This window comes from Tribolium madens, unplaced genomic scaffold, assembly GCF_015345945.1.
Source record: "Tribolium madens isolate multiple individuals breed KSU strain unplaced genomic scaffold, Tmad_KSU_1.1 Scaffold_1;HRSCAF=32;Tcas5.2_LG8, whole genome shotgun sequence".
Classification (NCBI taxonomy): Eukaryota; Metazoa; Arthropoda; class Insecta; order Coleoptera; family Tenebrionidae; genus Tribolium; species Tribolium madens.
In genome coordinates this window covers 550,976-564,811 of record NW_025400984.1, presented here as the reverse complement: position 1 = coordinate 564,811, position 13,836 = coordinate 550,976, and the positions used below count along the sequence as shown (strand labels likewise).

Below are 13,836 nucleotides of genomic sequence, written 5' to 3'. Positions count from 1 at the left end.
GTAACAAGGTTAAAATGAAAATTTGATAGGTACGAATGGAAGTAGATCGAATTTTCATTCTCACCTAGTAACAGACTGTATTTTCTTCACGACCAGAAAGTATGAAACAAAAACAATTAACAGTGCATTTATGCTTCCATATTTAAGATTTATCATTTAAGATTTAATTTAAGAATTAACGGATTTGACATTTTACTAAATTTTCGAATTTATACTTCTAAAGTATTTAATTTAAGGATACACCGATGTAAATTTCGTATTTTACACAAACATTTGAAGGGACAAGTGGAAGAAGGTGTTATGTTACAAAAACATATTTATGAGATAATTGGATTTTAGTAAAATTAATTAGCGTGATTATTAATGCGACATGGCCTTTTCTAACATTCAGTATCTGCTTTTATTTGAGAGACAGAGCCAAATGCTGATGCTACAAGTCGCATCATGTACTACTCCTTCATCCACATCAAAGTGGACTTTTTCAAAAAATGTTAACACCGTCGTCTGCGTTGATTAACAGTAATAGAACTGTCAATCAACGCAGACGACGCTTAACACCTTCCACTTACCCCTTCATTTGTTAAATTAGTGACGATTTGTGATAATTTATTACCTATTTTGTCTAACAGTTTCGACGAGTGCATCATCTTTCATATTAATTCTTATTATTTCAGAGAAAAGTTTCACTTTACAAGTGTGATTAATGTCAGTAATGACAAGGTTCTGACAGTCACAAATTTTATCAATTTTATTCGTCATTTAACGTAAAAAGTTAAAAGTTGGGAATTTTTAAATTAAATTAAATCTTAAATACTAAAGCTTAAATGTTAAATTATAGTATAAATGTTACCATTGAAAATGCATAAGTGGATCTTCTTAAATGTAAATTCTTAAATTAAATCTTAAATATGGAAGCACCATTTGATAAATAATCCTGTATTTAAATATTGCGCCAAAATATTAGTGATTTTCATGCCGCTCGATTGACTTCCTGAGTTGTGTTGGTTTATGCTGTCATTTTCTGTAGAAACATTCCGAACTCGTTGATTTCTTCGGTTTTTGTGTCGATTTTATCGTGTTAATTGTAAAAAACGTGTATATGTTTAGTTTTTAGGTGTTGTTAAAAATGACGGAGACAGTGACAGATCAACAACAGTACGAAGCGGGCGAGGCCGTCCTCGGACAGTCGTTCGTTTCGTACGCCAATTATAACTTTGAAAACTCAGCTTTAGAATTAGCACGGTGTCAGTGGTCAAATTATGCCGATCAACATTACCTCAAAGGGTGTAAATGGTCGCCCGATGGGACTTGTCTTCTGACAGTGGTACGAGGAGCTGGAATGCATGTCATGGAACTGCCCACCGATCTCTACTCTGGAGAAACGATCATGAACAGTCGACCTATTGTGGCGCTCAGCCCTGCAGTCAGTGTACCAGAGAGCGGCCTCATTTACGACTATTGTTGGTATCCAGGGATGAATAGTGCAAATCCAGCAACTTGTTGGTACGTTTTCAGGTTTTGTAACAAAGGAAATGAATGTCAAAAAAGAAGTGTTTAAGCAGCCCGACCAAACAAAATAATTTATTCTCAAATAATTTTAGCCAGTTGTATTTTAAAATTTGATTATAGTGCAACAACTAGGTAACTTGAAATTTATAGTTTTGAGAAATTACAGTTTAAAAAATTGTAAGGCAAAAAAACTACACCCTGCAAGTAATCAAAAATAATTATTATTTGTCCTACAGGTGTGTAATATACTAAACTATTTTCTTAATCTTATAGAAAATTTGGTTTTATATTTGTGAAGTATTGCAACAAATATTTGAGAAATGCCTAAAATTAGAGTTATCTAGTTGTTGTTCTAAAGGGACGATATAAAGGGCGTAGGAGATAAATGATGAGGGTCAATATTTTGCAGTTTTTGAAATGTGCACGTAGTTTATGAGAATTTAAACTATAGGCTGTCCCAGCGAGTTGAAAAAGTCCATTAGAGTAGAACTTTTGCGTCAGTGCCACCTGCCGGATACAGGCGAAATAGACGATAGTTGTCGCGGGTTCGAGTCTAGGGTGCATTTTTTTTTTAGTTTGGCACCCATTGTTATTATTGTTTTATCACATTTTACTGTTTAATAAGATATATTTCATTATTCTCACGCAAACACACACACACAACCCAATGGCCCAAACCAACTTTTTTGGTGTCTTGAAGCTATAATTCGTCCAGAAATGTAAAAATCTGGGTAGGTCAAATTTCAGCCGATTACAATACTTTCCTTATAGGATAAGGAAAGTAAAAATTGTATAGGACATCAATAGATACTAATCTAGTGCATGACCTAAAATTATAGAGCATGTCCCAAAAATAAGTTACGATACAAACTTGTGTTTTTTAAATGAAACACCGTATGTTTCTTGGCATTTTTGGATGTAGCTTTTTAAAACAATGTTTTCACGCTAAACTTCCATTAGTCTATTTCGCTTAGTTTTAGAAATGAAACGTTTTTTTTTGACGAAAACATACACTTTTTAAAAATTTATTACACAAAAACTAAGACAGCTGAATACATATTTTCTTACTTCTGCAAAGAAGAAAGTACAGAATTTAAAGCTGTGGCATTTTTTTAGTGTTTTGCATTTGTAAAGATTAAAAAATGAAGAAGTTTGTTAACTCTTTCAGGTACACACTTTAATGTATTTAAAATACCGTACAGTTACAGCTATTTACTGGATTTTAAAAATAATCATTTTTACAAGTTGTTTTAAAAAATAGGTATTAAAATAGCACTAACGACAGTTTTTCATCGGTCTATGACCAATTATTTTAGATTTCAGATTTTTTTACTTTCTCCGTAAATCTCATTAACTTCATGAACCCCTCATAAGATTTCGTACATTTTTGATAATTTGAAAGTATTCTTAATATGAAGTAGTCATGGTCTATTACTTATGTAGTGACATAATAGGCATTAAAAAAAATAAATTAATAAAATAAAATAGTATTATAATGAACAAAGAAAAATAACAGCAAATAATGAAAACAAAAGCAAACTAAATAATACGTACGATAGCTAACAAAAGTTATTATTTTTTGTAATAATATGCTTGAAAGCAGTTTTTCTGTTTGCCTTAACAAAGAGATACTCTACAAGTTACACACTGGCAGTTACTTCGAGACTCTTGTTGCTTGGTGTTACATAATGCAAGTATCAACGAAATAGAAAAGAATTCAGTGCCACCATTTATGACTTTTTCAATTGAGTACAGTGACGGACAGTGAATTTTATCCAATCAATTTTCATGACAGAGTAAAAGTGTAAATTCGTGTTTAGGTTTTTCTAACCTTGTTTGAGAACTTTGATGTACATTTATCATGTTGATAAAATGCCCGATATTCCTTATATACTTTTTACCTGTGCTTTGTCTTATATTGCATGAGGTATAGTACCAATCCATTTTTAGACGGTCCAAAATGAATAAAAATTTAATTAAACTTGACAGTGTCAGTTATCATGACAATAAAGCACAGGCTACAGTGAATTTTTGTGAATTCACAGAAATTAGGAGGAAGAAATGCACTGTCCATCACTGTACGTCATCAACCGATCAAATTTATCAACAAAGTTCATGTTATTGTTGTAATTTTTCACAACATCAGGATATACCATTCATATCTCAAAAAACTAAGAATAATACAAAATACAGTTAGTAAAAAGCAAAATTTTATCAATGTAATGTTAAGCGAATGTGGTTCCCTAAATAGGTTGGAAATGCTCAATGACGTCAGGAAGCCTACTAGTCGAAATAGGAAAGTATGTGCCTGATAAACCCAAGGATCGTAATTCTAATCCCAATGAAAGAATTTTTTTTTGTTTTGTTTTTTTTTTCCTCTTTGTATTTATAATAATCATTATCCATTATGTGTATATTCTCAAAAAACAATTCAATTTTTTTTAAGTTAAAATAAGTATTATAAAAATGTAGGTATTTCAAACTAATTAATAAATTGTATAGTTTTCATAATAATTTTAAGTTCATTGATTGTAAATAAAAAAGTGTGGTAAACTCTACAAGAATAATGTCTGTATTATTAAAAATATCAGCATTAATGAGCATAACTGCTCAAAAATAGAAATTAAGGTGAGTTAAAAAATGGGTTAAATTTTAACCCACCGTCCCTGAAAGAGTTAAAAGTTAAATAACTTAAAAAAATTTAAATGAAAAACCCTATTTTTTATTTTTGCATCTAATAGATTGATAAATTGTCTATCTAAAAAAATTAACTTTTAATGTCTAGAATTGATAAATGAAAAGATATTTAACATTCAGTATTAAATGTAGCAACAATGCCTATCAATATCTGGGCATTGTTGATACTATGGCAACCATAGTAATTCCACCACGGATCACTTATCCGTTGATTTATCCAGAGATTGTAGAAGTCGTTATAAATACTAAAATTCGAATTATTTTATTGTAAAAATAAAGAATAATGGATTCAATTTAACACAAATGTGATATTTCTTCCATCTCTTGTGCAACTGTGCACTTTTTTAGAAACTTGCTTCATTAATCAAGGAAGCCGTGCCATCAACATTTTACCAAGGTGTTATGGGGTAAAACTCTTAAGAACAATGCACATCCTGTTAAAAGGAATGCCTCAACTTCGCGTACACCCTGTATTATATTTACTTGAATCTTTCTTATTCAGAAGTCTTTAAAACTATTTGCTAATAATTATATATCTGTTACAGTTGGTTATCGAGTGGTCATGAAGGCCCAATCCATTTATGGGACGCTTTCACTGGAAATTTGCGGTGTTCATACAGAGGGTACAACAATGTCGATGAACTGGAAGCTGCAATAAGCGTAACTTTTTCAGCTGATGGTCAGAATGTATTTTGTGGTTACAAGAAGAATGTTAAAATTTTTAGTACCGGTCGACCGGGACGGGAGTTTGTCGAGTATCCAACGACGCATCCTGCTTCCTGTTTGGTGGCTAGTCAGGCTCAGCCCGGCGTTGTAGCAATAGGTGAATAACTATAAATCTAAATAAAAATGGTCTAACTTGATTCCTTCTCAGGTACTTGGAAGAATACGATAGAATTGGTAGCTCAAAGCGACGGCTCATTTCGTCACCTGTGCAAGTTGCAAGGGCATAGAGGGGGCATCACATCGATGGCATTCTCACTGGACGGCTTCCGTTTGTACAGCGGCGCAAGAAAGGACAAAGAGATCATCTGCTGGGATCTACGAGTAAGATTGTTAACCCAACATTCTAATTACAAAAAGGAAAACACATTCGAAAAATATCAATTTCATTTCTAACATGGCTGATTTTCAAGGTACCAGGTCGACCAATGTTCTGTTTGACCCGAGAAGCAAATACCAACCAAAAAATCAGTATTGACCTGTCCATGTGTGGCAACTGGCTCGTCTCAGGGGGGACGGATGGTAAGGTGCAAGTTTGGAATGTTCACGATAGTACCTATCCAAGCGTTCACATGCAGGTGCGTACCCATTATAATTACCCCTTATATAATTATTTCATGTTTTCAGTATCAAATTTAGTCACTTTTGTATTGAATCAAATTTTATTAAATAACACTAAAAATCATTTTGTCTTTGTTTGTTACACCAACACTTACAGATTCCCAGGACTATAAACTTTGTCTCATTTTATTTTCACTCTTTGTTTTATTATATTTTTCTTTAATTTTATCTAAAATAAATTAAAGTGAGGTCCTTAGGAACAGTGACAAATTCATCTTTTGGTAACAACGAAGACTTTGTAAGAAGTTATAATTAATTGAAAATAAACGCTTTCAGATGCCTCTTCATAGTGACAGTTGCAACGGTGTAAGTTTACATCCTTACCGACCGATTCTTGCAACCGCTACTGGACAGCATCATCCTCTAGACCCTCTTCACCATACAAGAACTGCTATGGTTTACGAAAATGCACTATGCATGTGGTGGGTGGGACAACAACAAGCAGATCCGGATTTACTCGCTTCGATCATGAAAGCTGCATCAAACTCTTAAAAGTGAATATAGGTTTTTTGCATTTACGTTAGTGGGGTGTCACATCACATTCGAGTTGTTAATAATATTGTGTATTGAATAAAAGTATTTTCACACTAAAATTTATGCATTTTATAGCCATTCACTGTTTAAAAAACATTTAGAAGATGCATTACTCAAAACAGATTTAGGCTTGTGCCAAAATGTTATTAGGAATTTTATTGCTTTTGAAAGACACATCATAAATTTAAAACGAAAGTAGTAAGCATTTAATCAGGAATCTGTAGTTTATGGAAACTGGATCCAAGGTAAGACATGTTGCCAGTCATGCTGTAATAAACTTGCCCATCTTTGTAACAAGCATACGGTAACAGCAACAAGGGAAGATTAAAATCCGCAAAAATTTTTGACAGCAAATCCATATAGTAATTTTTATCTAGTAATTTCTTATTTCTTTCTTCATAATTTTCCTTTTTACTACTTTGTGAACGTACGTCTTCTTTCCCTAATCCGTTTGATAGCATGGATTTCCTTTTTTTTTTTTGAAGTTCACCGATTTTTACAGTCGATGATGAGTTTTTACTAAGCAAAAACTGCGATAAACCACGAGATTTTGTTGTAAATACTAAAGTAGTAGAGGTTGGTGTTATTCCCTGGGGTGTATTGTACAGAACATTTTGGTAACTGCGAAAAGTGTCAACAAATTTACCACCATCTTTTGAAGATATATTACTAATATTAGAAGTGACCTTGGTAAAAACGTTTGGGGAACTTTTGTGAATTTGAGCAGCAGCTGTCTCTGGTATGTTTTCAAAGTAAACATTCCTCACGATACTTTGTGATCTATTTTGCATAAGAATGTTTGCATAATCCCATAAACTATTTTTATGTGCAAATTCTTGTCTTTCTTTTTCGGCCATTTCAAATTCGTTATAAAGCAGTTCAAACCTATTTCTAGTTGTCATTGGTATAAATTTCAGTTTTCTTACTTTTTCGTCCATTTCTAATAAATGTAACACTGCTATTCTTTCTTTTTTCATTTTTTCTGCCATCTTCAAAAGGACTTGAATTCGACTGGGTTGAACTTCGTCTTTAATAATTTCCAAAACTGCATCATAAAATGTAACCTTGCAAGGATGGTGTTTGGAAGTTTTATCGTTTAGGCGATTACAATGTTCGGAACAAAAATAGACTAGTTCACAACTTGGACATCTTATCAATCGTTTTCCCTGACTTTTCAAACATTCGAAGCAAACAATATATTTATCCTCTTGAGAATCAATTTCAGGTGCTGGAAGGTATATATTTTGAGAAATATTTCTTAAAGGTTTCCAGTGTGTATTCTTAATTGTCTCCTTTAATTTATTATATTCTTCGTCACTTTGTTTTTCGTCAAAATGATGAATTCTCACAAACTGTATTAAATCACTTATAAGGGCATAATTAAACTCACTAAAGTCAATTACACCATGTTTAAATAATAACTGTATGATATCTAAAACTTCATCTGGCATTACGAATTTTGCTAAAACAACAGTTAGAGGATCAGCCACAATTGCTTCACATAAAAGCGTATACAGAAATTTTACAGCTTTGCCTTGCAAATGTCTGTACAAATTCATCCTTGTTTCCGAAATTATAAAGTCTTCTACTGATTCTAGTTTGGTTTTTCTGTGGCTTCCTGTCGCTTTTGATGACTTTTTTGACGACGTTTTAGATCTTTTTTTTGACGGCGTTTTAGATTTCTTCTTTGACTTTTTTTTAATCTTCTTTTCCGTTTTTGTTTTAGACATTTTTTTCAAATTTAAAAGATGTTTTTCATTCTCCATGAAAGAAATGACATTTTCAAAATTTCCAATTCTAGTCAAAGGATTTAATCCGTTACTTATTAAACATTTTGCCACATCCTTTTTAATCTCGTTTGGCAAAAGTGACGCAAAACGGTTTAAAATTAACACCATTAATGCGTTTCCCATTCCATTTCCCAACAATTGATGAGGATCCACTTTCATTGTCTTAAGTAGAGCTTCGATGAGTTTAGTGTTACCTCTAATCACAGCTAAAGATAAAGGTGTGTGGCCCAAATACAAATCGTCGGTTCTGCAACCATTAGCTACCAAAATATGTGCAATCCAAATTAAGAGATTTTCAGAATCGTTAATAAAATCTTCTCGTAAGCACAGTAAATGCAACGCATTTTTACCTTCATCACAGTCGTTGATTTCGTCACATTCTTCTCCAATTAATTCTTTTCTAAGCTCGAACCAGTGATTATGATGCGTTTTAATATTGGGATCAGCACTATGACTTAAAAGAATTTCACACATTTTAACTTTCTCTAAAGAAGGTTTTAAAGAAACTATCAAGTGTAGACAAGTTAAATTTTCATCAGAAAATATTGTGTTTGGATCAGCGTTACTTTTGAGTAGATTGTCTAAGAGGTCGGAGTCATCAGTAAAAACTGATAAAAAAATTGGTTTCAAGGGAACGTCACCGATACGAGGATCAGCACCATGACACAGCAGTGTTAAAATTGTTTTTTTGATTGTTTTCAATTCGTTTTCGTTTTTCTGATTGTCGTCTTTTTTGTTGACATTGTTACTTTTTTCTTCATTCAGATTTTTAACAATATCCTTTTTCTTTAATTTCTTCTTTCCAGACTTCAGGTTTGCTTTTTTCTTTGGTACCTTGCTTTTCTTTGCAGTTACTTGTTTTTCGTTTACACGAATAAAATCAGTGTTAAAAATATATTTTTGTTCTTTATCTAAATTCACAGAATTTATTATTGTTTTAGAATCACAAAATGAGCCGTTAGATGGGAGTTGTATTTCCAGTCCTGTTTTGCTTTGATCGTTCGGAATATCTTTATAAACGCTTATCAGTGATTCAGTGGTGCGCCATTGTTGGGTATGGAATAAATGTTGATAAACAGGTGTTTGAAATTTTAAGAAAGCTTTTTCCCAATCTGTCACTAAGAATTTAAAAGAAATATACTTAAGTAGAGAAATTGTTAATGGAGTCAGGCCCTCGTCATTCATTATATCTATTTTTGCTCCACAATTAACCAACATTGAAATACAGTTAATTTTGTCTCTAATAGTAGCTAACATAAGACCTGTATTTCCTCTAGCATCACAAAGATCAGGATTTATGTTGAAGGTTTTAATGTAGTTGAAGATGTTTTGTTCACTACCTTCGCTACATTCTTCCAGGAAAGTTTTACATTTAGTTTCATAAATTCCAGCACTTTGAAAATATTGTCTCTGTCCTGTTAATAAATCAGATACATTAAATCGGACATTATTTTCTGAAAGTCTGTGACGAAAACAATGCTGAAGCATTGTTATCCATAACTTTTCGTTATTCCATGCTAACAAATCAGTTACTGCAACTTTTTTTATGAATCTCGTTCTCTCTTCTGATATTTGATTTAGTCTGGTAAACTCTATATCTAAGTGATTCTTGATGGTAGTTTTAACTGTGTTGTAAAACATCTCCTCTTCTACGATTAACTGAAGTTGATCCTTTAGGACATTAATGTTTTCAATTAACTTTTCGATGCAGAAACACTCATAGAGTGGTGAAGGTTTAGCAGTAATTTCCTCGCCCTCTTCCATATACTTAGAATACATGTCAAGATCATTCATATGGTGAGGTTTATCACCTTGCAAATCACTTGAGTCACTATCCCAATAACTGAACGGTAAGGTAACTCCCGAAGATTTGTCGCGTAAGGGACAACCTGCTGTTTGCACAATTTGTTCTTCATTAGATGCTGATGACTCGTTGAAATACAAGTAATTTTTTAATTCAATTTCAGACCTTGTTCCATTGTGACATTCACTAGCTTCCGATGCCATCGATGAAGAAGCATAAAATGATAACACTTTACGCGAATCCTTTTTTTGAGTTGCACACTTCTCCTTAATTTCCGGTTCAATCATTTCAGTTTCTAACATTTCTTTTTTATGGCGTTTTGAGGAGATTTTTGGTTTGTTAGGAACAACAATGTGATCGCAACAATATTTGCATTGACTTAATTTTTCCTCAATACGTGCTTTGTTGGATGCAATTTTTTCCAGTTTCAATTCCACTTCTTGCAATTGTACACACATGTGGCCAAATCGGTCTAGATTTGTTTGAAAACAAGCACATTCAGCTGTTGATGTAGATATTTCATTTTCATTTTCTTGCACGTAGTACAAATTGTGCACCTCTTCTTCAAATTCTTCTTTAGAGATTAATACATCAATTGTACACTCTTCATCAGTGAAAAAAATATTTTGGTACATAACATTGTTAAAAAATAGACTGCGAGGATTTTTGACGTGAATATTGTAAAGATGATCTGACTTTGATAAAATTTCTTTACTGGCATCTAATCGAGTCAAGATTTCTTTAGCTGGATCTGGTGGTTTAAAACAAATGGGTACCATTGAACGAAATTGTAATAGGCTAGCCTTCCCTGAAGGACTTTTTCCCAAACGAGGCACAAAATCGTCTCCAACGCAAATACACAATTTTATCAATGAAAAACCATCCCAGATTCCGACATCCTGGGATCCATCCATGTGAGTTGCAACGCCAGGACCAAAACGAACATGTTGTTTAAATAAACCTTCAAAGACGGTGTTGTCTGCACATACTACACGCCCATAACCTTCCAGTTTATTTGCAAAAAATAAACCATCCATATAAGTTTGATTACCTTTCTTATCATTTAGGTATACTCCTCTATTATGTAAATTGTTGTAAAGAAACTGACCAGTATAATTTTGACAAGCATTTTCTTTCTGCCACTTCTCACAGCCTGGTCCATTTCGAAATCCGTTTTCATCTAATGTACCACAATGGTCATGTTTGGCTTTTGAAACTTTTTCCCTAAATTTATCTAAATCAGCTGATGGCATTTTGACATTTTACCTGAGTTGTAACCTTTTATAACTAAGGCACTTGATCTTGTTATTTTGATAAATGCTCATTTTCAATAAATAACCTAGACAAATCGGTGGAAAAAAATCTTAGAGAGTTGGATTTTTTTAAACGCTTTCTTTACAATTGGGCAGACATACAGGTGCGCCAGAACTCGCGCTCCAGAGAAAAATGCCATATAAGGTAAGATACCAGGAACATGGAAAAAATGTTAATAGTTATTTACATTCGTGTGCGGTAACTTACATTTTACAGTGCGAAATGAATTTGAAGCACGACGCGCAGCGGAGTGCTTTAATAATTGAGCACTGTAAAATGGTTAACGCACAAGATTTGTATTAAGCTTTTTGGCCGACGTTTAAACAAAAATCTACAAAATTCAGAATTAATACAAGTAAATACGTTTGACATTAAATATCACGGTGGCTATGCACTCTAATGTCAAACAATTAAAAAAGACGCAAAAACGTCTCAGACACAAAGTTTTGTTATTGTTGTCTTGTTGGTGAATTTATGCTTCAAAATGTCGAGCGATAATAGCCCCATGTGTACCCCACCAGAAATCAGAAGTGCTGCAGGAAATGTTACAACCGAGCTATTGCCCGAAAAATCGCGAGCAAGGTATGAAGCACAGTACAATGTGTTTATAATTATAAAGTGGTGTGAAGAAAAAAGAGTTCTAAGATTGAAAGGTTGTGTGTAGAGCGTTTTATTAAAAATGTTATCATCTTACAAACAGTTTTTTTTTATAAAAGTCTATGAAGATAATTTTGGCAGTGCGGTAAAACTGTCACTTTACACTCGTCTGTGCGTAAAATGCTCAGGCGACTGTAAATACAGTCTTTCAATAGGTGTCAATTGTACGTTAATTTGACATTTACATGTCAGGAGGCCAAAAAAAAATTTTACTTATCTATAAAAATTTCGAAGTTATGAGGGTTTAAAGTTTGCACTTTGACTATTTATTTCTGTTGGGAAAATAATTTTACAAGTTTTTTTACTAAAAAACATATACAAGATCATCAGTATCATTAAATAGACATAAAAAAATTCATATGTCAAAAAATAAACGTCAAAATTTTTTGACAGATAGAGTTTTTTAAACATTTTTTTCATGTTCCTGGTATCTTACCTTACTTAAAAAATTTATCTGGGGCGCGAGTTTTGGCGCACCTGTATATCAAAAGTCTCCGAAGGTGGGTGGCGAGCTCGAGGAGGGGGAGGGGGTTGAAGGTGTCATTTTTTTAATTTTTGCTTATATCTCGGAAACGATTTCTCCTATCGGTTTTTACTCTCTTATCAAAATTAAAACTTACAAAATTTCCTACAAAAATGGTTTTTGTATTTTTCTCGTAGGACTAACCATAAGCAAACTATAAGGCTCACAAAAAACATCATTTAAAAAAATGTGCTTTATCCGCATTTAAAACAGAATTAGGGCCAGTTTCATAATCGCATTAAATGGACTTTAAAATTAATGTTAGTTTAGAATGTGACATTTTTATCAATAAATCCCTGATAATCACAATCTAAACCAACATTAACTTTAAAGTCTTTTTAATACGATTATGAAACTGGCCCTTAGTCTTACAATTCGAAAAAACTGAGAGTAAATTAAAATTACTGGGTTCAATACTTCATTAAAGGAGAGAGGGAGTCACGAGGGTCTATGAATACAAACTCATTGTTCATGTAATTTATGCAGAATTTTCTGTAGAAGTTTGTTTCTGCATCAAATTTTCCTACAAAAATGGTCCCATTTTTGTTGTAGGACTAACCGTATGCTTCTGAAGTTTGGAGTCTAGATAAAATTGCATTAAAAATCCTTCGAAACACATTTCATTACGATATGGTAAGTATTTATATGTGTAGAGCGTTCCCCAACTAAGCTGGTCTGCCTGAAACGTGACTCGGGTGTAAACATTTAAATGGAGATATAAATAAAAATTTTGGAAGAAAAAGAGAATCAATCTTTAAGGGGATGAATTGGGGTGTAAACGTTTAAACAGAGATATAAACAGCACTAAAATAAGATTTTTCGAAAATTGGTGAACAAGACTGTAATTCGGTTTTCAATGTTTAAATTGAAGACGAGATGCAGCATATGAGGACGACTCGGAAGATTCTCTAATGAAGTGTTGCACCCAATAAATTCAATTTACTGTCAGTCAGTTTTTTGAAATCACAAGATTAATTCTGTTCTAAATGCGGACAAAACACATTTTTTTTTAATGTTGTTTCTTGTCAGCCCTATAACTCGCTTACGGTTAGTCCTACAACAAAAATGCAAAGGACCATTTTTGTAGGAAATTTGTAAGCTTTAATTTTGAGAACAAGGTAAAAGCCGATAAGAGTGATTGTTTCCGAGATATAAGCAAAAAACCAAAAAAAGACATCTTTAACCCTCTCCTCCTCCTCGAGCTCAGCCCCCATCTTTGGGGGTCTTTTGATATATGTCTACCCAAGTATAAAGAAAGCGTTAAAAAAACAACTCTCGAGGATTTTTTTCACCAATCGCCCTATATTTGTCTAATTTGACTGGGCTAAAAGTTCTTCATTTATGTAAATACCTAAATACTAAATACTTAAATAATATGGATTAGTCCTTCAGGACTTTCTGTATGCACAGAAAATGTATTAAAATATTTGGACAGCAACAACAATTCATTTTCAATATTCTAAAGGCCTTTGTTAATGGGAATTTAACACTTATACACACAGGTTGTCCCAGAGCTCCGTATTTCTTCGATTACTCTGACAGTAAAGAAGATAACGAAATGCGGTTTCTTCTGAACGATAGACATTGATTTTTTCTATGATCCAAACATATTTCGTCATTAGACGTAATTCCTATATAGGGTGGCGCAACAAAGTTATGTTTTT

At 32.9% G+C, this 13,836-nt stretch overlaps 2 protein-coding genes across 4 annotated transcripts; one reads left to right on the top strand and one right to left on the bottom strand.

The window, feature by feature from the left end:
- The first annotated feature begins 993 nt into the window (after positions 1-993).
- Positions 994-6,143, top strand: LOC123016396 (telomerase Cajal body protein 1 homolog). Of its 3 annotated transcripts, none has more exons than XR_006413439.1 (5): positions 994-1,503; positions 4,752-5,029; positions 5,081-5,253; positions 5,343-5,771; positions 5,827-5,964. XR_006413439.1 is itself a non-coding variant. In XM_044416764.1 (5 exons), the coding sequence occupies exons 1-5, from the start codon at positions 1,127-1,129 to the stop codon at positions 6,040-6,042; spliced, it is 1,209 nt and encodes a 402-aa protein (XP_044272699.1). In that variant the 5' UTR covers positions 994-1,126; the 3' UTR covers positions 6,043-6,143. The 3 variants fall into 3 exon arrangements, 2 of the variants coding, with proteins under 2 accessions (XP_044272699.1, XP_044272700.1); XM_044416764.1 differs by having other exon boundaries at positions 5,343-5,507; positions 5,827-6,143; XM_044416765.1 differs by lacking the exon at positions 5,827-5,964 and having other exon boundaries at positions 5,343-5,507; positions 5,557-5,675.
- A 145-nt stretch (positions 6,144-6,288) lies between these two features.
- LOC123004050 lies at positions 6,289-10,624 on the bottom strand. Its single transcript, XM_044397166.1, has 2 exons — positions 10,559-10,624; positions 6,289-8,717 (listed from the first exon to the last, which is right to left on the bottom strand). The coding sequence occupies exons 1-2, from the start codon at positions 10,622-10,624 to the stop codon at positions 6,291-6,293; spliced, it is 2,493 nt and encodes an 830-aa protein (XP_044253101.1). The 3' UTR covers positions 6,289-6,290.
- Between the last annotated feature and the right edge of the window lie 3,212 nt (positions 10,625-13,836).